Below are 26,178 nucleotides of genomic sequence, written 5' to 3'. Positions count from 1 at the left end.
CCTGTAAACAACCTTTAGGTCAAGGTTTGGGACCTTTTTAACTAATATAAACTTACTAATATATACACTATATACAACATATACATTATATACAATATATACAAACATAAGTCAATACAGTAAAGTTTTTTGGTCCTAATCTATTTAATACGGAAAATGTCCAAAACTAAAATGGATCTTCTTTTCGGTGAAGAGGATTGCAAATCGGGGTTTATGTGACCCCTATATCATATTAAGTACTTGACGTATCGTGTCTGGTGACAGGATGTGTCGTCATCAATAAGTGGAGATTTGAACTGATCGAAACATGTTTTTTAACCACAACAAGGTCAATCACAATAGCAACCATTATTCAAGGTCCGGCATATATAAACTAACATGTACACAATGTGGTTTTTCTTATATCGTACAGACTGGCCGCAGCTTTAACACGAGATATCTGGAACATTATAACGCTCAAAAACACAATAAGTACTCAGCGATGAGCCAACATATGAGAGAAACGGGCCATCACTTTACATCCATAGAGAAAGATCTTACCATCATTAGAAGCATAGGTAAAGGGAAATTAATGAATGAACTGGAAAACCTACACATCTTTTTAGACCAAACCTACAATAAAAATAAAAATCTCAAAGACGTCAATGAAATTAAAAATCCTTTGTACGAATTAACACCTAGATTAATTAATATCGTGAATTCAGATCAAAACAAAATCCCTCATTTATTTAAATCTCCACACTCAAATGCTTCATCCATCATGCCAAAAGTTAAACCCGCCCATATTGCTTCTAGAAACTCCCCTCCAGCAACAGCACACACGCCCATAGACCAGCCTACCCCCACTCTCCCTCCATGCCCCGCCCCTCCATTACCGCACCATTACAACACCAGGAGTAGAAATGGTGACAAGACAGGCGCTGCCGGAACAGACAGATCCATCTAGTATTAACTGAACAAGTAAGTCATTTTACAGTTAAGAGGTGTTAATTTAATACATTTTATCACAACGCGTGCTCAAAAAATTTTTAATTCAAAATTATTTTTCTACTTCATTACAGATATTCTTAAGATCCCTCCCAAAGACCAAGCAACACATCAACGGGAACAATTTTCACACAAGACTGTATCAAGTGTCTAGGATGTCTCTTCCCAATTAAGCAGCAGCCTAAAACTATGAAACAGCTAAATATTGTACTCTTGTCAATTCCTTGACGTTACATGAGACCCAAAGTCAAGACGCTAACAGTTTCATTCACAACGTTTTTGACCAGTCTACCTACAACAATCGGCTTTTGAATCTCCACTTGTACACGACAACACATTTAAATATTAGTTACGTCAAGAACATGAAAATGAAAATCGTGGGTCAAACAAGCTCCAGTTTTAATATCACCCCTTCTCAAGAAAAAAAAAGAAGATCCGTTTCATTTTATTTTTAGTTTTGAACATTTTAAGTTAACCAGAACTGCCAAGTTAAAACACATTCAATTTAAATTTATATTTTCAATCTTGACCAACCTACAATCAGTTCAAATCTCCACTTATTGATGACGACACATCCTGTCACCAGACACGATACGTCAAGTACTTAATATGATATAGGGGTCACATAAACCCCGATTTGCAATCCTCTTCACCGAAAAGAAGATCCATTTTAGTTTTGGACATTTTCCATATTAAATAGATTAGGACCAAAAAACTTTACTGTATTGACTTATGTTTGTATATATTGTATATAATGTATATGTTGTATATAGTGTATATATTAGTATGTTTATATTAGTTAAAAAGGTCCCAAACCTTGACCTAAAGGTTGTTTACAGGCTGAAGATGCCCAAAATAATGGGTGAAACATGTACCTGACCAAATGAGTCTACATAAAATCATGTAGATAATAACCACATTAAACATGGAAAGTATTGAATAGGTGGTTTTTTATTTAATTATCCTTGATATCTATGCCTAATGTAGTATTTGTCGATAGGACCACTAATAACACAAATATTTGAGAATTAAATTTTAGGCCTTCCCCTATACTACCATTCCACTCAGAGTGAATAAAATTATTTATGGCCTAGATTGTAGCGACTTATGTTCCGACTTTGCATACCAATATTCATTAAGATAGGACCACTAATAACATACAAATTTGAGGATTTAAGTTTAGGCCTTCCCCTAAACTACCATTTCCTTTAGCGTGAATGAGATTACAGTATTTATGGCCTAGATTATAGCGACTTATTCCCGGACACTAAGTACAGATTTTCATTAAATTCTCTTTAGCTGTTTTCTCGTGATGTGTGTACATACAGACAGACAGAAATTACGGAAAAGTAAAAAATGCATTTCCTTGTTACTGTGGACATGACCGATACAGAAATATGATTCTTTTCAAATTCTGAGCAATGTACAGACAAAACTCTTATTTTATATATATAGATTACAGCTGTGTGAAGACAACAGTTGGTAGAACAGTATATTCTAGGATTGACCCTGGGCTGAAACAAGGGAGTGTGTTGTCGCCTTTACTATTCATAATGGTGATGGATGACATTGTAAAGGCAGCAAGGGAAGATTCTAGAGGGGAAAATAATTAATGTAATGATGTTTGCAGATAATGATGTGAATTGGGGAAAAGGTACAACAGCTGAATGTACTGAATAGAAGGATTAAACTTACTTCCTGGATGAGCCTTGTAAGACAGTGGCATGGTCCAACCCAAATGAAGAATTTAATCATTTTGGTCTACCATTTGTTGGACGTACTGCATTTTAATACAATGGTGGATCAATGATAGTGTGTGCAACTGTTTGTTGGTTCGATCCCTGCCTCGATGGACTGATTTTTGAAGGGCGCAGCTAATTCATTTCGGACTTTTGAAATGAAAATTTACGTCAAAGCTGTTGGAATTTCACATAAAACAGGAGGTATTGTGGCTCATCACGATATCAACAATCAAATAAATCTAGAATTTGCTTTTGCTTTCCTTCATCTGGATATGGGAAATAATTTCAGTATGATGAATGTGATAATACTGATTGGCTGATTTTTGGATTCATTCCTTCTCATATGCTGTTATTGGATCATTTGTTCTTGAGTGTGTTAACTTTTTTTGTTGTGAAGATAAATTACATTTAAATATTTCATTTCTCTTTCTTTGAGGATAAGGTAAGGGTGTATTCTGCCCGAAGGCAGGTCCGAACCTCCGCAGAGGTGTGCCTGAGCCGGAGTTTACGTACGGTAGGGTGTCTTTGAGGATAATCCTGTTTAAAATCACTCAGTAAAAGTCTTTGGTTTTGTATTTCAAAATTGATGATTTCAAGATATATCAAGTCATGCAAAGAAACATAAGAACAAACATGGAAGACACAATAGGATGAAAAAGTTAACATTGGACCGAGCAAGTGGCTGCGTGGTTTGGGTCACCTAGCTGTCAGGTTGCTTTCGTAAGATAGTGGGTTAGTACCCCACTATCGACAGACCAATCGCCATCTCTCAGTTTGCTCTGCAGTTTGTGTTGGGTGATGAGACCATTTTTTTTCTCATGTGTACTGACTTGTTTCCCATTACACCTACTGGTACAACCTTCTAGCCAGATTGTGTAATGCTGGCACCAGAATACCTTTGCATGGTCTCTAGCCACATTGGGATTGCGGGAAATGAACTTGCGTATGATGCAGCAAAGGAAATGGTGCTTTTACCACATAGATCTGTGAATGTACCAACTAGGAATATTTCTAAGCTGTGTCGAACCATCCTGACATCCTGGGAATCAGAGTGGTTAGCGGTCCGAACTCCCAACAAGTTGAGAGCAATTAAGAAGACAACTACTGTGTGATGGACCTCTTTCTGGCCTGAGAGAGGCCACAGTATTGTGTAGACTCTGGATAAGTCAAAGAGGATTACGCACTCCTACCTCCTTACATCCTTACAGAGTACGCGGATCTCTCTGGCCCAAGACAGAACCTCAGCCTGTAGGAGAAACTCAAACTCTTATTAGCTGATGCTGCGACTACTTCTGATCTCATTATTCATTATGTGCGAGAGTGGATTAATCAAGAGCGTGTAAATTTCAAGTGTTCTGTTACTCAGGGAACGTATGTTCCCTTTTGATGCATTTGTGACCTTTCCAGCTTAATAAATTAAGGAAAAAATCATTTTCAAAGACCTCCGTTGTGTAAATACATTTATTTAAATTTTCTTCTCCATTTAATTTGTACTTTCTCTTAAAACAAAAATCACACCACCACTACCACCACAAGATGGTTTTCTGTGGTTTCCCATTTTCACACCAGGCAAATGGTGGGGTTGTACCCTAATTAAGACTGGTCGCTTCTTTCCCACTCCTAGCCCTTTATGCCCGAACATCACCATAAAATCTGTCTGAGATGGTGCAATGTAAAGCAAATCGTAAGGTTAACTCTGGAACAGACAGCAACAGCAACAATCTTCCATCTTTAGGTAGATACCTTTCTCCTCTTCCCTGTGGGTGGGAGCAGTAGAATAACACCCACGGTATCCCCTGCCTGTCATAAGAGGCGACTAAAAGGGGACCCAAGGGCTCTGAATTTTGGAGCGTTGGTTGGCGACCACGAGGCCCTTAGCTGAGTACTGGCATTGCTTCCACTTACTTGTGCCAGGCTCCTCACTTTCATCTATCCTGTCCGACCTCTCTTGGTCAACTCTTGTTCTTTTAAAACCCCGACGCTATTAGGTTTGCGAGGGCTAGGGAGTCTTTCAAGTTCACGCCCTTCGCGGCCCTTGTCTTCCTTTGGCCGATACCTTTATTTTTCGAAGTGTCGGACCCCTTCCATTTTTTCTCTCTGATTAGTGTTATATAGAGGATGGTTGCCTAGTTGTACTTCCTCTTAAAACAATAATCACCACCACCACCACCACCTCTTCCATTCCAGATCTTCTACATCGATTTTTTCTTAGCCTCCAGTGAGATCCTCTCTACTTCCCAGAGTCATTCTGTTGTGTGTTTTGTTTCATGTTACTGCCTTTCTTTGTATATCACCTAATTTGTCACTTGTTTGTTCCTTTCCATTACTAATTTCAAGATATTTATATGATTTAATGAGCTGATTTAATCTTCTATTGATTTTGAACCTTTTGTCCACTTTTACAGCCTCCGAGATGATTACCTGGAGGCAATCGAGGGTGCAATGAAGCACCTCACCAAAAGAACACCACAAAATAAGTATTTGTTTGTTGGGGAGCTACTGGCTGGTGGACGAGACTTCAAACCAAAAATGGTTGGTAGTTGGCATTGACTGATTCATTTTCTAACACTATTTTTATAATTAACTATAATAGTATTTAAACTGAGACCGATAAAATTGCTGACATCAGAATAACACTAGTAACCTTACTGTATATTTTAATCCCGCCGCCCAGTGTGTGCAGCGCAGCAATGATATGCACGCTGATCTTTTATCGTCACAGCAATGGTACACTTTGGGATTTGAAACTCTCTACATGGATTTCGTAATAGTTATTTGCTTTGCCGTAAGATGGCAGGAAGAAGCAGCTTTCAGCTACATTCAGAGATAATTATTATTGCCAAGAAATGTTGCACACCTTCACAGTCATTTACTTTTTAGAACTCTGTACCCATGTTTAGAGTTTGTTTGTAAACATGGCAGGTCCTGATAGAGTTATTGGTGATGCAAAAATAGCTAATTTATTCATTAATAGTGGCAGCGAAAGTAATTCAGAGTGTGACAGTGATATAGAGGGTGAGTACACTATAATTTTCAGTGGAGATGGTGACACTGACAATGTAATTTGTGATGTCATGCTGAGAAATGCGATTGTGTGGGGGGTCTATAACATGTAAGTCCCAGTATTGACGTGTAGTTGTCCAGGGATAACCAGTTTAGCATATACAGTAAAACCTCGTTAGTGCATTCCTCATTAACACGTTTTCCCGCTTAGCATGTTGTGAATTTGAAGTCCCGATTCTCATCGTATTAAATCTATATAAAAATATGTCGCTTACCACGTCACGAATTTTCGCTATTACCTCTTAGTACAATCACATTTTTCCTAGCTCTGAAAATTATATTTGTCATCCCTTGTGAAACGAACTTGATTTCCAACTCGAGTAAGATCCGTCGCCACAGTGGCATGATTACGGAAAAAGGCTTTAAATTACTGAACTTCACAGGATAAGCTGCATGTTCAGGGAGCAAGCTGTTAGCCTCAGGAAAGCTCAGTTTTGCTTGCCGGTTAGCAACGAAATTACTGAATAACACATAGTCTATTTGAGCTTGTACTTCGTATTCCATTCAGAACTTAGAAATTTATTTTGTGTTGAGTGGTACAGTGAATTGTAGCATATATTTATTGTGTGATATGGTAGTCTATATCTGGATTAGGAACATATAAACATACCTATCGCATCACAAATTTTTGCTGTTACCGCTTACTACGAGTACGATCACATTTTTCCAGCCTTGAAAATGTTATTCGTCATCCTTTGTGAAAGAAATGTGATTCACAACCCAGGTAAGAACCGTTGTCACAGTTGCGTGATTACGGAAAAAAAATGAGCCTATTTTTGTTTGTATTTCGCATTCCATTCAGAAGTTAGAAATTTATTTTGTGTTGAGTGGTACAGTGAAGTTTTGTCGCGTGATACAGTAACCTGTATCTGGATTAGGAACGTAATAGTGTGAAATTCACTAGCGTGGTGCCTATTTGTCTTGTGATAGCCTAGTTATGGATACTGAAAAAGTCTTAAAATTCCTTACTGATGAAGACAAAATTAAAATCTTTCAGAAAGTGGACTAGCATCCGCATCTTTTATCGCGAAGAGGTCCTGAATGTTGAACTCGCACCTTTGAGTTCCGACTCCATCATTCGACTTGGTCAAAGTGTTTCAAAATGGCAGTCAGTCATTCCTCCTCCTGATTCCTCCCGGTCGCATATGGTCGAGTGTAACTTCCAGTCCATTGTCTAAGAGTGTGACTTGAAAATAATGTTTAATAATCCACTGCTCTGAAATAAAAAGGTTCTACTAACGTTTGTTTTAGGAAGAATGTGATCGGCAATAATATTTTGATATTTTATTGGCCCCCGTGCATATGTTTTCATATCTGTTGTTCGGTGTTTTTCACACCTTTCAGTGCACTTGTTATCCTATAAGTCCTAGCAGGAAAGGTTTTCATATTTGTTCTTTCGTGTTTTTCACACCTTTTAATACTTTCCGCTCATCTTTAGAAATGTTAGTTTTCACTGTACCCACGGATACACGACGTAAAATGTCCTCTTGTCAGAAAAAATCGTATCTAGTCCCTGTTGGATAGTTTTTATTCGTATATTCAGTATAATGTTTTCTCGTGTAACACGTTCATTTTTATTTTCCCCTGCAGAAACATCTTAACGAGGTTTTACTGTATATATAATAATCTGTAATATGCCATTGTTATTGCGCGTTTGGAAATTATAGCGAAATTCATATGATACCTCACTCAGCATTGCGAGTAGGCTAGAAATAATGCACTCTCTGGGTGCGGCCCGGGTTATACAATATCATGCTTGAGGGGTTAAGGAAGTAGACTTGCCAGCTAAAAACATAAATGGGTAGCAAGTGGTACCGGTAAGGGAACAAATTAGAGTCATCGCTCATACCAGACATCTTTAGCAATGAAACCCCTCGCAGGTAGACAGACAGGCAAACCTCTCTAATATTTTGTACCTCTGATACATAAGTCTGTTCTGACGTCTTGCACTCAACACATCCTGTAACCACATCGATTCTGACTGCCGGTTGTATTCTTGGATTGTATTAAGTACACAATGTCATTGTACTTGTTAATGTGGAAATTAGTGACATCAGATAAGAATATACTTCCATGTCTCTTGTTTCTTGTTTGAAACACACTTTAGTTCTTAAAAGAATTATTTGCCTCCATTTGTTTCATACCTTATAAACCACATATGTAAAACCTTCATATACATTCCTGTTGATCTATAATCACAAGATATTTTACTTTTCCCTCTCTGTAGTTATTTCTGTGTAACTGGGATGTAATCCATTGTGCGATCGGAGAAAAAACCATACTCCACTCCTCATATATAAATTCCATACAGGTTGGGTCTGCAAGCGGAACTTGCCTGCTTCGAGACCTGTGAGACAAGCTAGCTATACTCACAAGCTGGGCAGGTTCAGCATGAGCAGAAGTTTTTTTTTTTTTGTGTTCATCTCTAGAAAAAATAGGATTATACAACAGAAACCTGCTATAGCGAGAACCCCACTGTAACATCAAATACCTGCGAGCAGTGAGGGGATGAAGGCTAAGTTAGAAATGGACTTGATGAACTTGTGGTTATGAAGAGCTTCAGAGATGAGATCATGTGAGGAAAATGGAGGATAGGGCTGTTGAGGAAAACAGAAGCAGGGGAAAACCAAGACAACAGTGATTATATTCTGTTTTTAATAATTTGAAGATACAAGGTATAGAACTAAACAAGATCACAGAGCTAGTTGCAAATAGAGGATTATGGCTGTGCTTATGTTCCTGTTTCCCTAAAGTATCAGCCTCATCCTTCCCTACAAGCTAACATTCTTGCAACCGAGCTCAATAGCTGCAGGCACTTAAGTGCGGTTAGTATTCGGGAGATAGCGGGTTCGAACCCTACTGTCGGCAGCCTTGAAGATGGTTTTCCGTGGTTTCCCAGTTTCACACCAGCCAAATGCTGGGGCTGTACCTTAATTAAAGCCATGGCCGTTTCCTTCCCCCTCCTAGCCCCTTCCTGTCCCATCGTCGCCATAAGACCTATCTATGTTGGTGCGACGTAAAGCAACTTGTAAAAAAAAAAAAAAAAAACTCTTGCTGTTCAAGTTGTACTCACAAGTAATGTTTTTTGTATTATTGTAGGACCACCTAACATGCTATCTGCCTGGTACCCTAGCCCTTGGGGTACATTATGGACTGACTCAGGAGCACATGAAGTTTGCTGAGGATCTGCTGAACACATGCTTCCAGACATATGCTCAGCAGCCTACATTCCTAGCACCTGAGATAACGTATTTTAATATTCAAGTAAGTATAATATACATTTTTATGATAATGTTATGTGAACGGGATGATTTTTTCAGTTTATGTCCAACTCACTTGGAAGTTTCTTTAATGTAGCCCAAGGGCACTTCAAAGTAAGTAGTCCATTACATTGAAAAATAGGTGACAAACAATGAAAATACAGAAGGCAATGAACTCATGAATTACGTTTATATTTTCAATTAAATTTTCATCTCGGGTCTCCTCATATTATACACTGACTGACAGAGCAAATGCAACAACAAGAAGGAGTGGTTCGAAAGGGATGAAAGTTGGGGGAAAAACAGAGACGGCACGGACGAATAATTGGTGTTTATTTCAAACCGATATGCAGGTTACACAATGCGCACGGCATCGACTCAGTAGGATGTAGGACCACCGCGAGCGGCGATGCACGCAGAAACACGTCGAGGTACAGAGTCAATAAGAGTGCGGATGGTGTCCTGAGGGATGGTTCTCCATTCTCTGTCAACCATTTGCCACAGTTGGTCGTCCGTACGAGGCTGGGGCAGAGTTTGCAAACGGCGTCTAATGAGATCCCACACGTGTTCGATTGGTGAGAGATTCGGAGAGTACGCTGGCCACGGAAGCATCTGTACACCTCGTAGAGCCTGTTGGGAGATGCGAGCAGTGTGTGGGCGGGCATTATCCTGCTGAAACAGAGCATTGGGCAGCCCCTGAAGGTACGGGAGTGCCATCGGCCGCAGCACATGCTGCTCGTAGCGGTGGGCATTTAACGTGCCTTGAATACGCACTAAAGGTGACGTGAAATCATACGCAATATCGCCCCAAACCATGATGCCACGTTGTGTAGCGGTAGGGCGCTCCACAGTTACTGCCGGATTTGACCTTTCTCCACGCCGACGCCACACTCATCTGCGGTGACTATCACTGACAGAACAGAAGCGTGACTCATCGGAGAACACGACGTTCCGCCATTCCCTCATCCAAGTCGCTCTAGCCCGGCACCATGCCAGGCGTGCACGTCTATGCTGTGGAGTCAATGGTAGTCTTCTGAGCGGACGCCGGGAGTGCAGGCCTCCTTCAACCAATCGACGGGAAATTGTTCTGGTCGATATTGGAACAGCCAGGGTGTCTTGCACATGCTGAAGAATGGCGGTTGACGTGGCGTGCGGGGCTGCCACCGCTTGGCGGCGGATGCGCCGATCCTCGCGTGCTGACGTCACTCGGGCTGCGCCTGGACCCCTCACACGTGCCACATGTCCCTCCGCCAACCATCTTCGCCACAGGCGCTGCACCGTGGACACATCCCTATGGGTATCGGCTGCGATTTGACGAAGCGACCAACCTGCCCTTCTCAGCCCGATCACCATACCCCTCGTAAAGTCGTCTGTCTGCTGGAAATGCCTCCGTTGACGGCGGCCTGGCATTCTTAGCTATACACGTGTCCTGTGGCACACGACAACACGTTCTACAATGACTGTCGGCTGAGAAATCACGGTACGAAGTGGGCCATTCGCCAACGCCGTGTCCCATTTATCGTTCGCTACGTGCGCAGTACAGCGGCGCATTTCACATCATGAGCATACCTCAGTGACGTTAGTCTACCCTGCAATTGGCATAAAGTTCTGACCACTCCTTCTTGGTGTTGCATTTGCTCTGTCAGTCAGTGTATAATAGTCTCTTGGTAAAAATTGACAAACTACAATATCTTCACATTGCAACTCTCATATTTTGACTGATGAATGAATTAAACCCCAGTATCTATCCTCAAAGTTGAATTTCCTCTCCTTCTCTCGTGAACATAACACACAATTGACTTCTACACCTGAAATATCTGTGCAGCATTCAACAGCACATAATCACTCCTTTAAAATGTCTGGTGCAAGGTTATGGAATTGCACGTCTTGAGCCTCTTTTAAGTGGTCTTGCCGAGATTACCTTTTAACCCTTTCCCACGGAATATATCTGACTCACGATCGGGCGAAACCTAGAGTAATAATTTGCTTGTCAGGTATAGTTGTGGAGTACCTTCACTAAATAATTTATTCTGTAAAAACCACTTACGATATCACTTTCAAATTTTGTAACAATGGAAAATATACTATAGTTATTCTGAAATGATTCAATGAGATCACCTAATTACACGCAAGCCCCCCCCGCCCCCCCTGTTCAGAATGGTACATCAGGAAACATCCAATATGGTGCATAATGTTAAATTGCTTGTTCTTGAAGTCAGTCTAAATTGCTGGACATGATGGGGCCCTTATTTTCTTGGTAATACAGAGAACGCAGGAATTCACCCTGAATCCCCCAATTTATTTCATTTTCGGAATCAGTCGGATGAAGATATTTAGATAGCAAATCGTGCTTCCTCTCGGACATACAAACTATAAACAATTTTTAACTGAATGGGATTGGAAGATAAATTGACATTACTTAGAATAGGCTATTATGTACTTAAGTAGAGGCTCATAGTCCGAAACAGAATTAACTGAAGAATTAAAATTGATAATTATGTTTTTTACAAGTAGGCCTAATATTTTAAAAGGGGTCGGTACCTGAATGAACATTTCCTGTCCTGTGCCGTATTTCGATTTCTCTCAGATTTATGTCCTGTCCCAAATGCTTCCCATACCATTTTTATTATCATACCTACAACTTCAAACTCACTACCACCATTGCATTTGTCAACATATTGATCTAATTTGTAACAAATATCCTCCGCATTCAACTGGTTATGAGCAGCCATGTTGCTGCAATGTGTTTACATTCAGTCAGCTGTCTGTTCTATCTAAGAAACCGTATAAAAGAACACTTTATTTTAGGATTCCTGCATGCCAGACAATGCCTGCCAAATGCAAGATCTAGTGTGGTGTAAGAGCATAAAATATCTATATATAAAGGGAACTGTGCTTTGTTAGCGGCTTCTTGGCAGTATTTATGACACTATGGCATATATTTATTGTGTGTGAGTGTTGTCTAGTGAATTAGTGATCATTTGATATTGATTTTTAACGTAAGTCTATTGTGTTTTTATGCCATAGGCGATAGTCATCTTGTTTTGCCCTCAATCCATAGACAACATTACTAAGAGAGACACTCGATATAATTATTTACTATATTTGCATTGCCCTAAGTGTCGGCCATTTTGTTCTATCTGCCATCAATGCCATGGAAACTATGACAAAGACGGGAACTATGCATGCTCTTATCGACGTTGCCAAGGAACTAGAGTCTACACCTGTTGACACCATTACAATGGACGTATTTTTGACGGTATAGAGTAGACAGAACAGCCAGCGACTCCACGCCGAGTGTTAGGCGGCGAGAAATAACCTGACACCCTCAGGGAGCCAACGGCTTCGGGCGGATGAGCTCCTTGAGGGAGGAAGGGCGGTGGTCCCTCAGTGGAGGAAATGCCACTGGAATCCACTGAAAACCTGATGTCGGGCAGCAGCGCCATCAGTATCGACTTGATGCACAGAGCAATTTATGCTCGAGATGGGTCATGAGCGGGGAGCCTCAAGCGTCACCAGAATGACTGGTTTTTCGGTTGTGGTACTGCGGTGTGGAAGAGAGAGGGACCTCACTACACTATTATTCCCATGAACACTATCATGATAGCTGCTTTAAATGGATCTAATTCGTCATGCGACCCGGCTGACAACCGGCGCTTTTGCGGTTCCAGGCTGCAAAGTGTGAAATGTGCTACTGGGCATGTGCATGTAGGCAACCAGGCTGCATATGCGAAATTTGCGACTGGAAGAACAAAGCAGAATGTGGGTACTTGGAATGTGAGAGGACTTTTAGCTTCAGGAAAACTTCTCCTGATAATACAAGAGCTGGAAAGGTATAATATAGGATTGGCTGGGCTAAGTGAAACTCACTGGAAAAACAATGGCCATTTTAGGAGTGGTAATCATTGGGTCTATTTTTCTGGAAATGAAGAAAAAAGCAGTAACGGGGTCGCAATTGTGATCAGTGACAAACTGAATGACCTAGTGAAAGGATATACACCTGTTAATGATCGCATTATAACACTAAGTCTCAAATGCAAGCCACTTTCAATCAACATCATTCAGGTTTATGCCCCAACAGCGGATGCATCTGATGAAATAATCGACCGCTTCTATCAAGATCTTGATGCTACTGTTTCAGCTTTTCCAAACAGAGAAATAACTATTGTTATGGGAGACTTCAATGCCAAAATTGGTTCAACACAACATGATGAGCATGTCAGAACATCGATAGGAAGATACGGAATTGGAGAAAGAAATGAACGGGGGAACAGGCTTCTTGAGTTTGCAATTCAAAACAGGTTCACTATAACTAATACAGTCTTCAAGCATCACATACGGCACATGTACACATGGACATCGCCTGATGGTCAATATAAAAATCAGATTGACTACATCTTGATCAGTTCAAGATGGAGGTCTTCTGTAATGGACACCAAAACTTGTCCAGGTGCAGTATGTGGTAGTGATCATCAGCTTCTTAGAACAGAAATAAGAATAAAACTTCAAACACCAGTTAAAAGATCACACAGGATACCACAAGTAGTTAATATGTCGTCTTTGAAGGAATCATTGGCGCGAAGAGCCTCCATATTACAGGATCCAATAACTACTGCAGAAGGGCTGTGGAATGTGACAAAAAACTGGATAGAGTCCTCTTTGAATGAATCTCGAGTACCAAATACTAGAAGGCAACAGTGGATCTCTGACTTGAGCCTTCAGCTTGTAGAAGAAAGAAGGTGCCTTAAAAAATCTGGCATTAACACTAAAGAAAAAAGAGAGCAAATGTCTGATCTTGATAGAAGGATTCAGTCTTCTTGTAGAAGAGATAAGAATAATTTCCTTAGTAACATTTGTTTTGAGATTGAAAACCATGCAAATCAAAACCACAGCAAGGATCTTTTTGACAAAATTAGAATAATCACTCGAGAATTCAAGCCATATTCCTGGAATATACAGAACTCAAAGGGGGATGATGTTGTGGATATAGAGAATGTTCTGGAAACATGGAGATTATACTGCCAGGATCTATACAGTGAACAATGTAATGCACAAGACCAAGTGAAGATAGACAAGCAGTCAGATCCTGAACCTGACATCCTCCGAGATGAAGTAGAAATGGCTTTGAAAATGCTGAGAACTGGAAAAGCGTGTGGACCTGATGGAATAAGTGCAGAAGTCTTGAAAGCTACAGACGGTGCTGGAATTGAAATGCTGTTGAAAATCTGCCAAGCAATATGGAATTCTAGAAGATGGCCCGAGGAATGGGTACAGTCAATCTTTGTCCCAATCCACAAGAAAGGATCGAGGAAAAAATGTGAAAATTACCGCTTAATTGCTTTGATTTCACATGCCAGTAAAGTTATGCTTCATATCCTGCACAAGAGACTCCGGGCATTTCTAGAGTATCAAATTCCTGAAGTCCAGACTGGATTTATGAAAGGAAAAGGTACTCGAGAACAAATCTTAAGCCTAAGACAAATCATAGAAAAGGCTAGAGAATTCAATGTTCCGGTATATCTGTGCTTTATTGACTACCAAAAGGCCTTTGATACTGTCAAATGGAACCATCTTTGGAAAATTTTGGATGACATGGGTTTGCCACTCCATTTAATTGATCTCCTCAAGTCCTTGTATAAGGAAAATACAGTCACTGTGAAGATTCAAAACAAACAGTCTCAGCAGTTTCGTACAAGGGCTGGAGTTCGCCAGGGATGTATCCTGTCACCGTTACTTTTCAATATCTATGGTGAATATGCAATGAGAACTGCATTAGAAGGCTGGGACAAAGGGTTTTCCATTGGGGGATGCAAGATCAACAATCTGAGATTTGCTGATGACACCACCTTGATAGCATCATCTGAAGAGGAGTTGACAGAGCTGATCAAGAGAGTAGAGGAAGCAAGCCTAGAAATTGGATTACGCCTAAATCGACAGAAAACCAAAGTCATGATTGTTGATCGTAAGAACAACAACAGTCCACATATCAAACAGATTGGAGGGTGTGAAGTTGTACATCAGTATGTATACCTAGGCTCCTTACTATCCAATTCTGGTGGTTCCAAAGATGAAATAAAGCGCAGAATTGAAATAGCAAAGGTAGCAATGATCCGTCTGCGGAAGATCTGGAAAGATAACAACATCACCATTAAGACAAAAAAGAAGCTCGTTGAATCTCTAGTCTTCTCAGTCTTCTTGTATGGCGCAGAGACGTGGACCATCCTCAAACGTGATCGTGAACGGATAGAAAGCTTTGAAATGTGGTGCTGGAGGAAAATGTTAAGGATTCCTTGGACAGCTCATCGCACGAACACATCAATCCTGAACCAACTTCAGATAAAAGTTCGTCTATCGTGTAAGGTCTCTCAACGAATTTTACGCTACTTTGGACATATAATGCGCCGAGATGGTAGTCTACAAAAGCTGATTGTTGAGGGCAAAGTCCAGGGAACCAGACAACGAGGACGAATACCAACGCGATGGATTGACATGGTGAACGGCCCCCTACAGTGTTCTCTCAGAGTGACCACATTGAAAGCTTTAGATAGGGAAGAATGGCGGAGTATGGTTCATCGGCTAGAGGGCTGAATATTATGATAGTCACGACGCCTCAGTCATGAGGCAAAACGAAGAAGAAGAAGAAGAAGAAGCATGCCAGTAGCATCTAGGAAGCGTAGGGAATTCACTGGTTCAAAAAAGTTATATGTTTAGCAGACAGATGGCACAGGAAGTCGGTTTGAAAGTCGAGTACGCTTTACTACGCAATCCGCGGGAAAGAGTTAAATATATAACAAGCTTGTGTGAATGTCAGTATGAATATGGTTAAGATTTTTGATTATTTTATCATGTTTTCTGGAGTTTATATTCATTAAAGTCAAAAAACTGAAAAAAAAAATGTCAAAACAATTTTATTTTGAATTTTGAATCTATGATTATTTCTCTTTACATTTGTGTATAAATTCTGATAATATTCCAAGCATCGGGGACTTTAAAGCTTTCAAGACCATTGAGGAACCTAAGCCACATTGGGTCAGTGTAAAAATAACTAAGTTGGAATGTGTTGGACATGTACAGAAGCGGTTGGGGGTCAAGATTGAGGCGACTGAAGGCCAGCATGAAAGGGAAAAAACTCAGTGGTGTGAAAACACTGAATGATAGGAATAGACTGACAGATTCAGCTATTGATCTTATCCAAAACTATTATTCAATAGTTGAACATTTAATTAATTTGTCATTCTAATCAAGTCATTGGATTTTTGTAAATATTATTTCGCTCAAGAAGAAAATTATATTTCTTGAAACATGTACGATGTGAAATAAACATTGTATTTATTTTATTACAGTACAGTGGAGCCTCTATTCTCCATTTTTTGGAGGGACCCCGGGTAAGAAACGTACAGAATAATAAAAGGGAAAATCTGGGAATGAATCAAAACCATCAATAAATTGGCTAAATATCACAATAATGTGAACGACCTGCATAAGCAGAAAAGTTTCAGAAAGAAGAAGAATAGGAAGATCACAATAATGAAATATGTATAATTATAATCATACAAACACTCCTAAACCAAACCAAACCAAACCAAACCAAACCAAACTACAGCCCTAATGTGCCTTGGCCTACCAAGCGACCGCTGCTCAGACCAAAGGTCTGCAGATTACGAGGTGCCGCATGGTCAGTGCGATGAATCCTTTCGGCCCTTATTCCTGGTTCTCTAGACCAGGGTCGCCATCTCACTGTTAGATAGCTCCTCAATTAATTGTAATCAATAATCACGTAGACTTAGTGGACCTAGAACCAGCCCTCATATCCAGGTAATAATGCCTGACCTGTCCGGGAATTGAACTGGGGGCTCCGGGTCAGAAGCAAGCAAGCTAGACTGTGGGGCCAGGTTAACAGATTAATTATATGCTTTAAAAATCTCAATACTTCATCAGTTTCCCATGAAAACTTCCTTCAGGTCAGCAACTTGGATCAGCCAAGCTCATCAAAAAATATATAGTAAATAACACCAAGGGATTTTGGGTTCATCTTTCTTTCAGGTGGTCGAAGGATGTCTGTATTTGTTTACTATTCTTTCATTGAAAATATTATTGTAACCATTGGATTAAGCAATACCTCAAATGGCGTTCTGTTCGTCCCCTTAATTTAATTTCCACCTTCACGTTTAATAAAAAGATCTATAAAATCACTAACATTTTAAGAAACACAATGCAAAATAGTCCTTTAAAACTAACAATAAAAATGCAGATGTCCTATACAATTCCACATCAGTTAACAGGATTAATAGTTTCTCAAAATCAGGAGTTTACAGAATCAAGTGTAATAAGTGCAATTTTTTGTATGTTGGACAGACTGGGAGGAGTTTCAACACACGACATTCAGAACATATTAATGCCCTAAGATATAACAAATTCTCAGCAGTAGGTCAGCACATAGAGCAAGATATGCAAATCATTAAGATTAAGTAAGTCAGCACATGCAACATTACAATCATAATTTTAGCAACATAGAGCAAGATATAGAAATCCTTAATCCTTAAGATATTAACTTCAAACTGTTTTATACATTAGATCAGTATTTCAATTCAAACTACAAACTTAATGACATTTCGGAGAAACCCAATATTCTCTTTGATCACCTCATTATAATTTTTAGAAATGTCAATTTAACAAATCATAAATCGATTTTTCATTCAATTCATGGTACCTTTCCACAGCAATTACCGCTATTCCCACACCCCTCAGCCCCGCAGTAAAAATAGCCCCTCCTCACTTCCCCGTTCTCTGCGATCTGCCCTACCCCGTGTTTCCCCTCCCTTCCTGATCTTCCCTACTCATGCTTCCCTTCATATCAGTTATGCAATACGTCCAACACACCACAGCGCAAGGTGAGTCACATATTTTGTTTTCATGATATATTTTTACTATTTTTTGACTTTCTATTGGCCTTTTTCAACGGCCCTTGTACTAATTTGGCTTTTTTAAACTGCAAATCTTCACCACCTACTTCATAGAATCATCCTTTAACTACAGTTAAGTGCCTTATTTTAATGCATTTTATGCATAATTTAAAAATTTTTATCACCATTGTGACTATTTTTCATCTTCAACTTTTAACTTCTAATATCAAACCACAATATTTTACAGAATTTGTACGTTGTTTATGGACCATTTAATATGTTGTCCAATTTGCGTTATTGGCTGATGATGACCTATCTATATAATTCAAGTGGAGCTGTTGGATGTGATCTATCTCCTTCCAATTGTTGCGGCCACCCACTACTTTATGATTTTCGAGGTTTCCCTAAATAATATCGGCCTAATGTTATGCTAAGATGGTCCCTAATGCAAGTTCACCGCCGATCGCTTTCCCAGTACGGCAATTGCTTTAATTACTGCAATGACGGGATGCTAATGCCCAGATCCACAGCTATGTCGTATCCATCCTTTCGTGAGATATTGTTTCTTGAAAAACACTTGATCGAGGATTTAGCATTGGTGGGACTGAAATTTCTGGACGGTTGATGCGGGAAATTGTTTCCTCGAGGAACTGATAATGCAGGATTTTATAAACATTATTTAATTAGGATACTCGCTGGACCACATAATTTGAATGAATAATCCAGGAAAACATAGTTTCCGGTTCCACTTTATATTGACAAGGCGGATTAAAATCAAATTCCTTGATTCACTGCATGGAAAAAGGGTTGCCTGCATGTACCAGTTGGTACACGCAGAATACAGGGCACAAATGCATCTTCGGACACTTAAGGCAAACGGATCCTTCTTCCCAGCAGAGTACAGTTCATTCCGGTGTTAGTGTCCTCGTATGGTGATTGGCCAATGTCCCTTACTGAGGAATGATACAGGAACCTGCTATCAGATCATGTACACCCATTTGTTTGCCTTCAGCAGCCTGCAGAAGAACTTTACCTGCAGCGAAACAATGCAATTGCCCATCGCCCTGGAATTGTAGCCAACTGGTTCAGTGAGCACTCTGCAGATATGAGGGTGCTTGCCTGGCCCCCCAAGTTTATCTGACCTCAGTCCTATTGAGCACATCTGGGATGCTATCAGTATGGTTGTGCGCACTCTGGACACTGCTCCGGCTAATCTCCCTGCATTATAGGAGGTTGGGTAGCAGTCGGTGATCATTCAGGCTCCACAACAATTCTGGTCTATGCCACAACGCATTGTCACATCATCAGGGTGAAACAGGGTGCTACATGCTACTGGCCAGGTATCTCTAATTCAATCGTCCATCAGTGAAACATGAATGAGGTTTGCATATATAATGAAGCTATTCCATATAAGTCATGAGGACTCCGGGAGATGTGGAAAGTAAAGACTTCCATTACTCGTCTAGGTACAGTGATTAAATCTCTTAATTTTTATAATATAAATCACATTTTTGATCGATATCATATCCTTTCAAGAAAGGAGATCGAGAGCAATGCGAAAATTACAGAGGAGTGACACTGATGCCTTATACAGCTAAGCTCGTTGAAAGAATCTTGGATAAACGAATGGGAGACAGAGTAGAGGGAAAGTTGGCAGAACACCACTATGGATTCAGAAGAGGCAGGTCCACATTTGACCCGATATTTACATTGCGTCAAATGATGGAAAGGTGTTGGGAGTACGGAAAAGATATGGTAGTTACGTTTCTAGATATTGAAAAGGCATATGACAGTGTCCCAAGGAATTTGGTATGGAAAACATTGACAGAGGCACAAATTGGGAATGAAGCAATGCAGATGGTAATAGCATTGTATCAAAATTGCAAAAGCTGTGTTAGAACCAAAGTGGATCAAACTCAGAGTTCAGACAGGCTTAAGACAGGTAAGTGTAGTGTTTCCCTTACACTTCATTATCATCATGGATAGAATTCTACATAATATCAAGATGATGATGATGATGGGCGAGCAAGTAAAGTCTATGCTCTGATGACATTGTAGTTTGGAGAGATAATGAAGAGGAAGTATAGACACAAGTGGATTTATGGAATGAGGAAATAAGAAATTTTGGAATGAAGATTAGTATTGCGAAAAGCAAGACTTTCATCATGACGAGAGGTAACAGAAAATCCAGGGGAGTGATTAAAAATAGGAAATGAACCTCTTGAAGAACTGAAAAATTTTTAATATTTGGGCAGCGTGATGTCACAACATGGAAATTTGGATGGAGAAATTGATTTAAGAATACAGCAGTCTGCAAATTTATACCAGTGTGTGAGAGATATTGTATGGAACAAAGATATGCCAATGAAGTACAAGAAGGTAACTCATCCTGTTATAAAACTATACTGACCTACGCTTCAGCAGCCTGGACGTTGACTAAGTGGAACCAAAGTAAGATACAAGCAGTTGAAATGAGGTTCTTGAGGAGCATACAGGGAAAGACAAGACGAGGTAGAATATGAAATGAGGAAATAAGGAGAAGTGTCGGAGTGTGTAAACTTCAAGAAGAGATTGATATAGCAAAGCTAAAATGGTTTGGGCACATAATGAGAGTGGGAGGAGAGAGAATACCAAAGAGAACATTCATGGATTCAGAGACTGCAAAGAGGCCTAGGTGATGGCCAAGAACGAGATGGAGGTACCCTGTTGTGGACTGTATTTCAAATAGAGGAGTCGATAGCAATAAAGTACTAGAAGAGGAAAGATCGAGTAAGGTGGAGGGCTTTGATACACTACCCTACCCAGAGAGAATCTGGAAAAGGGAATGATGATGAAGAAGATCGCATCAATATTAAATATGACATCAGCCAGCTATGGGCTGTGGCTACACAGGCTACCTGCCGTTTTTCTTTTTGGAAGCTTACACCTTTTTCTTTACATTGAACCCAAAGGTTCTTCAATTTCATCTGTCTTCTGCCGAGATGTGTGGTTTAGCAGGATGTCTCTCTGGATTTGCCCTCAGTAGAACAGTGAGTAAGAAAATTGTCACATTCATCTAACTTATTTTTATTTGTAAGACATTGAGAGTATTAAAAATCCTTCACTTCTAGGTGTGTTTTTATGGTTTAAAACTCTGTTCAGCTTAGAAAATTACATCTCGCTCAGTCTGAAAGAAGCCAATAGGAAAGAGACCGCAAGAAAGGCCTCAAAAGAGTTAGTTGGATACGGTGGGGGAGAGTACAAGGAAAACAGGAGGAAATATAAGAGAAATATTGGAAACAAGAGAGGAGAGACAGGCAGTGATGGAGGTCCTTGATTCGTAACCTGACCAAAGAAAGAACTGGAAGCAGGAACCAAAGAATGAGAAGACTGTACTAAGCTTTATGAAATTCTCAAGATGTAAAATTTAGTACAGGAAACAGTCATTTATAATTTGTATGAAAATGAAACTGTAGTGATCAGAGTAGAGGGACAGAAACAATAATCCACCAGGGAGTGAGGCAGGGGTGTAGTTGGGAGATTGTGAGTTCCAAAACATCGTCAGCAGACCCATTTACACACCTGGCAAATACCGAAATTGTATCTTGATTAAGGCCACATCAGTTTCCTTTCCAATTCTGAACCCCTTGTATCCTTTCATTGAAAACATGTATGTGTTTTCCCTCGCAGCATTTCTTATTTCTTTAACTCTATTGCTTGTTTCTCACTAGGATGCAGCAACCAACGATATCTATGTAAAAGCCAACGATGCTCACAACCTACTGAGGCCAGAGTTCTTGGAGAGTCTGTGGTATATGTACCAGTTCACAGGCAACAAGACGTACCAGGACTGGGGGTGGCAGATTTTCCAGGTATGTAAGAGTCGAGGAGGGGAAAGAGTTTAAAAGGAATTCAGATAATATCTTGTACCTAGAGTCAAGGGAACTAGTCTGATTTCAAGTGTAGTTGACAGTTACTTTATTGCCAACGTTTGTTCACAGAAGACTCACACATTTCATATCAAATTTTAAATTGTTAAATATATCCTGTTTATATTCTGGAATTTTATATAATGTTCTTCATTTGTTCACTAAATATATGCACTAAATCCCCAATGCATTGTTTTTTTTGGGGGGGGGAGGGGGTGATGATGGATGCGGGCAACATGAAAAAATAGGGGGAAAGCAAAATAATAAAATATGGGTACTGTGTTTCTGGACATTTTTCATTATGTAAATCTCATAATAATAATAATAATAATAATAATAATAATAATAATAATAATAATAATAATAACAACAACAACGGCGTGTGGTGTCTAGAGGGGCCTGGTGCAGGTCTTTCGAGTTGATGCATGATAACTAAGGTTAAGTTATGAGTAGGTTCCCACCTTCCAATACTTATCAATTTCTATATAATAGGCTTATTAATTACATAATATAAACCATATAATCTCTAGTACATGTTTCGTTCCGATTATGGAACATCTTCAGCTAAAATTTGATAAAATGGCAAGACAATTAAAATACATTGATGTTATGATGATACAAAAGCTAAAAGATATGATAAAATGGCTCGAAGATTAAAACATATGATAATGATGATGAGATAAAGTTCATTCATGTTGGTTAAAAATTCAACAAGTCAGTGTTCAAATGACGAATTAAAAACGAATTAACAACACGGCATAAGGGAGGACGTTAAATACGACAAGACTGACTATAAGACTCATTTCAATAATCCTACCAAAACTCAACTTCAACTACGGTTATTTTATCAAGAGTTCCCCCGATAAATACATATAAGAAAATCTTGTATATCTTCAAGATCAACAAAATGTACACGTCTCCAACATGAAGAAGAACCTTATCGCCGTTTTTAATTCGTCATTTGAACACTGACTTGTTGAATTTTTAACCAACATGAATGAACTTTATCTCATCATCATTATCATATGTTTTAATCTTCGAGCCATTTTATCATATCTTTTAGCTTTTGTATCATCATAACATCAATGTATTTTAATTGTCTTGCCATTTTATCAAATTTTAGCTGAAGATGTTCCATAATCGGAACGAAACATGTACTAGAGATTATATGGTTTATATTATGTAATTAATAAGCCTATTATATAGAAATTGATAAGTATTGGAAGGTGGGAACCTACTCATAACTTAACCTTAGTTGTGCTGAGCCAATACGGAATAAATATGAGATTTATAAGTTGATGCATGATAGGCGCCTGCGTGTCAGTGAAAATGCGGCCCTGCCAGTGATTAATTCTATGGTGAATGCGCGCACATTCACACACCCTGACCGTTGGAATTAACTAAGGAACGTTAAAAACCTGACCTGATTGGGACACCCTGGACAAAAAGCCAGCAAGCGCTAACCATTCAGTCATGGAGCCAGACATGCTCATTACTATGCATAATGGCATCAAAATATTGCAGCCACAATATACACAATTAAAATAAAATGCGTTACTTTTATGCCTTTTTCGTTTCACTTTTCTTTTCATCTTCTAATAATTGAAATCCTTTAAGGGTCAGTTCTCTTATTGCAAATTAATTATATATGTAGATATGGCAATAACCTGTGATTTAAATATATGTGACCCTGTCCCAGTATTATTGGGTGGCATAACAGTGATTTTTAACCAGTAATTAACATTGGGAAACTAGGTATTTTTTGGTGCAAACTATGCATTTCTACGACGATGGTTACTCTTTGTAGAAAATTTCATGATTTTTTTCTGTCAGGTTTTGAGCAGAGAGAACAACCCTGATATAAATGGCACAAGGGACCTTAAAGCAGAGCATTATGACTGCTAGAATCAACTTGGCATTGAAGTGACTGACCTAATCATCAACAGTCGCACTCAATTTCCTCACACCAGGAAGGTTCGTATCGAATTGCGAGAACATGAATTTTTACACTGTAGTGAAGGGTGTTGCATTATTTAAGGAATACACACCAACTAATAAGTAGATGTCTGATCACCATGGTCTGTTATGTTCAGAATGGTGCGAAGCAATCAAGATGACCACTAACGTTGTTGCAGTTCGCTCTCTACTGGGCAGGTCCCAGGACAACACCCTCTGTTGGCATTGCCACAGAGAGCACGAAACACTTGCCTATGTCCTGGGTGCATGTCCATTCGGAGATGTTTTAAGGAATAGTCAACACCACAAGATTCGACACATGGTGGGTCAGCGCCCTCGAAGAACGAGGCTGTATGTTCTACGAGGAAGTGTCTGGATTGGCTGCAAGTGGAAGCGCATCAGACGAATAGATATCATTTCCTTTAAACCGGAAAACAAGAACGGAATGATCATTGACCCAACGGTGCGATTTGAATCGCATTCTGGTAAACTGGAAGAAGTTAATTTAGAGAAGAAGAGTATGTAAGACCCTACAGTCTCGTATTATAAAGAAAAATATGAACTGCAATATATATTAGTCACAGGCTTGATGGTGGGAGCCCGGGGAACAATTCCTAAATTCTTATCACAGTTTTGGGCACATTAGGTGTGTACTTTTTGCTTCTTAATTCCTTTTTGTACTGTATGTGAAAGACATCTCATATGATTTATTACATAGTATTTTGTTATAACCGGTTAAACAATGATGGTAGGTTTTGTATTGAAAAATGAAGTATACTTTATCCTAGTGGACACCTATAATTATGGAAGTTATAAAATAAAAATATACAATCAAACATTTTTTTTTTTCATTTTTGACAGTAAAGTGCAGAATAGCTGAGTAACTAACCGTGACTGTGAAATTATCAGATAACATTGAAGAGTTAATCGTTCACATTAAACTGTGTTTGATACCATTCATATTATAATTTTGCCTTTCAATTTCATCATTATTATCGTACAATTCCAGTTTCCTGGGTACTGTTCATGAGCCTCTTCCACTTCTTCCTGTCCATATACAACTTGTCATGGAGAAAATCATCCACTCTCCATCCTCTGGTAACTAGATCAGTCTTGATCATGTCCATCCATTGGTTTTTAGGTCTTCCTGCAGATCTTTTCCCCTCCACCTGTCTTTCCAAATTTATTCTGGCTATTTTTGTAGGCTGCATCCTCATCACATGCCCGTACCACCGGAGTCTGGATATGCCGATTCGGTCTAATAGAGATGTCTTATATTCCAACTTCTTTCCTCACTCCTCATTTCTTAACTTGTCCATCTTGGTCTTCTGGATGGTGGATCTAAGAAATTTCATCTCTGATGCTTGTAGTCATGATGAATCTCTCTTTGTGAGGGTGCACGCTTCAATACCATAGGTCAGTATTGGTATGAAATAGCTGTTAAACATCATCAGTTTGACCGGTTTTGGAATTATGTCATCCCATAAAAGAGTTCTTACTTGTTGGTAGAATTCTGATCCCTTTTGCACTCTGTTTGTAATTTCCTTTCTGACTAAATTATCACTGGAGATTATACTTCCAAGGTAAGGAAAACTATCCACACACTAGCTAGTGGTCTCCTAGTTTTACACATTTGAATTAAAAATATAAGAATTTGCAATATAAGAATCCCATGTTTGATTTTGTTTCGTATTGACTTTCTAGTAAAAGAAAAATTACAAAATTGGTCCACATTAGTCAATACAAGTGTGCCTTGAAAGAAAAATGAAGGAAATTCACAAAGTTGGTACATTTTTCAGCCCCATTGGGCCTTCTTCTGCCTTAAAAATAGGATATAAAATGAACAAAACACTGGCAAAACACACCACTATAAAGTCCTATGAAAATCAAGCTTGAAATATTGTATCTTATAGTATCGTTAGTAACATAACCAAAAAGGCACATGTAGAAACATATAAAAGCACTCTTTCTTAAAGTCTTCATATAAAAAGTGACCTAATAAGTGCAAACAGTGGTTATAGATATCAATGTAAGATACATCAAAATGAATCTTCATCTAAAAAATCTTCGTTAATTGATTTTGTAAGTAAAGTTCTTTATATAAGAGTTTGTAACATACATACATCTATTTCAAAACAGTGGAGGGGGTTCCGTAAAATGCTGATTATTTTCCACGGAGTCTGCGGACTGGAATGTTTGTGAATGACTGGTATGGACAGTTCAGTATGAGAGCAAACTGCGATCCTTAATTGGTGATTAGAACGGCGTCATAATGCCTAATGTTAAACGGATCAGCAAACTCGATGCCCAACTCTGAATAGTACCACATGAGAGTGTTGTTGTCTTTTTTCTTTTTTTC

At 39.2% G+C, this 26,178-nt stretch overlaps 1 protein-coding gene across 2 annotated transcripts in view; it reads left to right on the top strand.

Annotated features, from left to right (window-relative positions):
- The window catches only part of alpha-Man-Ib (alpha-Mannosidase class I b), a 130,765-nt gene that overhangs the window by 68,891 nt on the left and 35,696 nt on the right, over positions 1 to 26,178 (top strand). For both annotated transcript variants that reach the window (XM_067156076.2, XM_067156075.2), the window contains exons 8-10: positions 5,135 to 5,261; positions 8,892 to 9,056; positions 21,666 to 21,806. In XM_067156076.2, the coding sequence (XP_067012177.1) occupies positions 5,135 to 5,261; positions 8,892 to 9,056; positions 21,666 to 21,806 (433 nt within the window). The remainder of the gene's footprint in view (positions 1 to 5,134; positions 5,262 to 8,891; positions 9,057 to 21,665; positions 21,807 to 26,178) is intronic.

The sequence above is a fragment of the Anabrus simplex genome, chromosome 12, assembly GCF_040414725.1.
Source record: "Anabrus simplex isolate iqAnaSimp1 chromosome 12, ASM4041472v1, whole genome shotgun sequence".
Classification (NCBI taxonomy): domain Eukaryota; kingdom Metazoa; phylum Arthropoda; class Insecta; order Orthoptera; family Tettigoniidae; genus Anabrus; species Anabrus simplex.
Note: the sequence above shows the minus strand (reverse complement) of the source record. Positions and strands in the feature narration are given on the sequence as shown.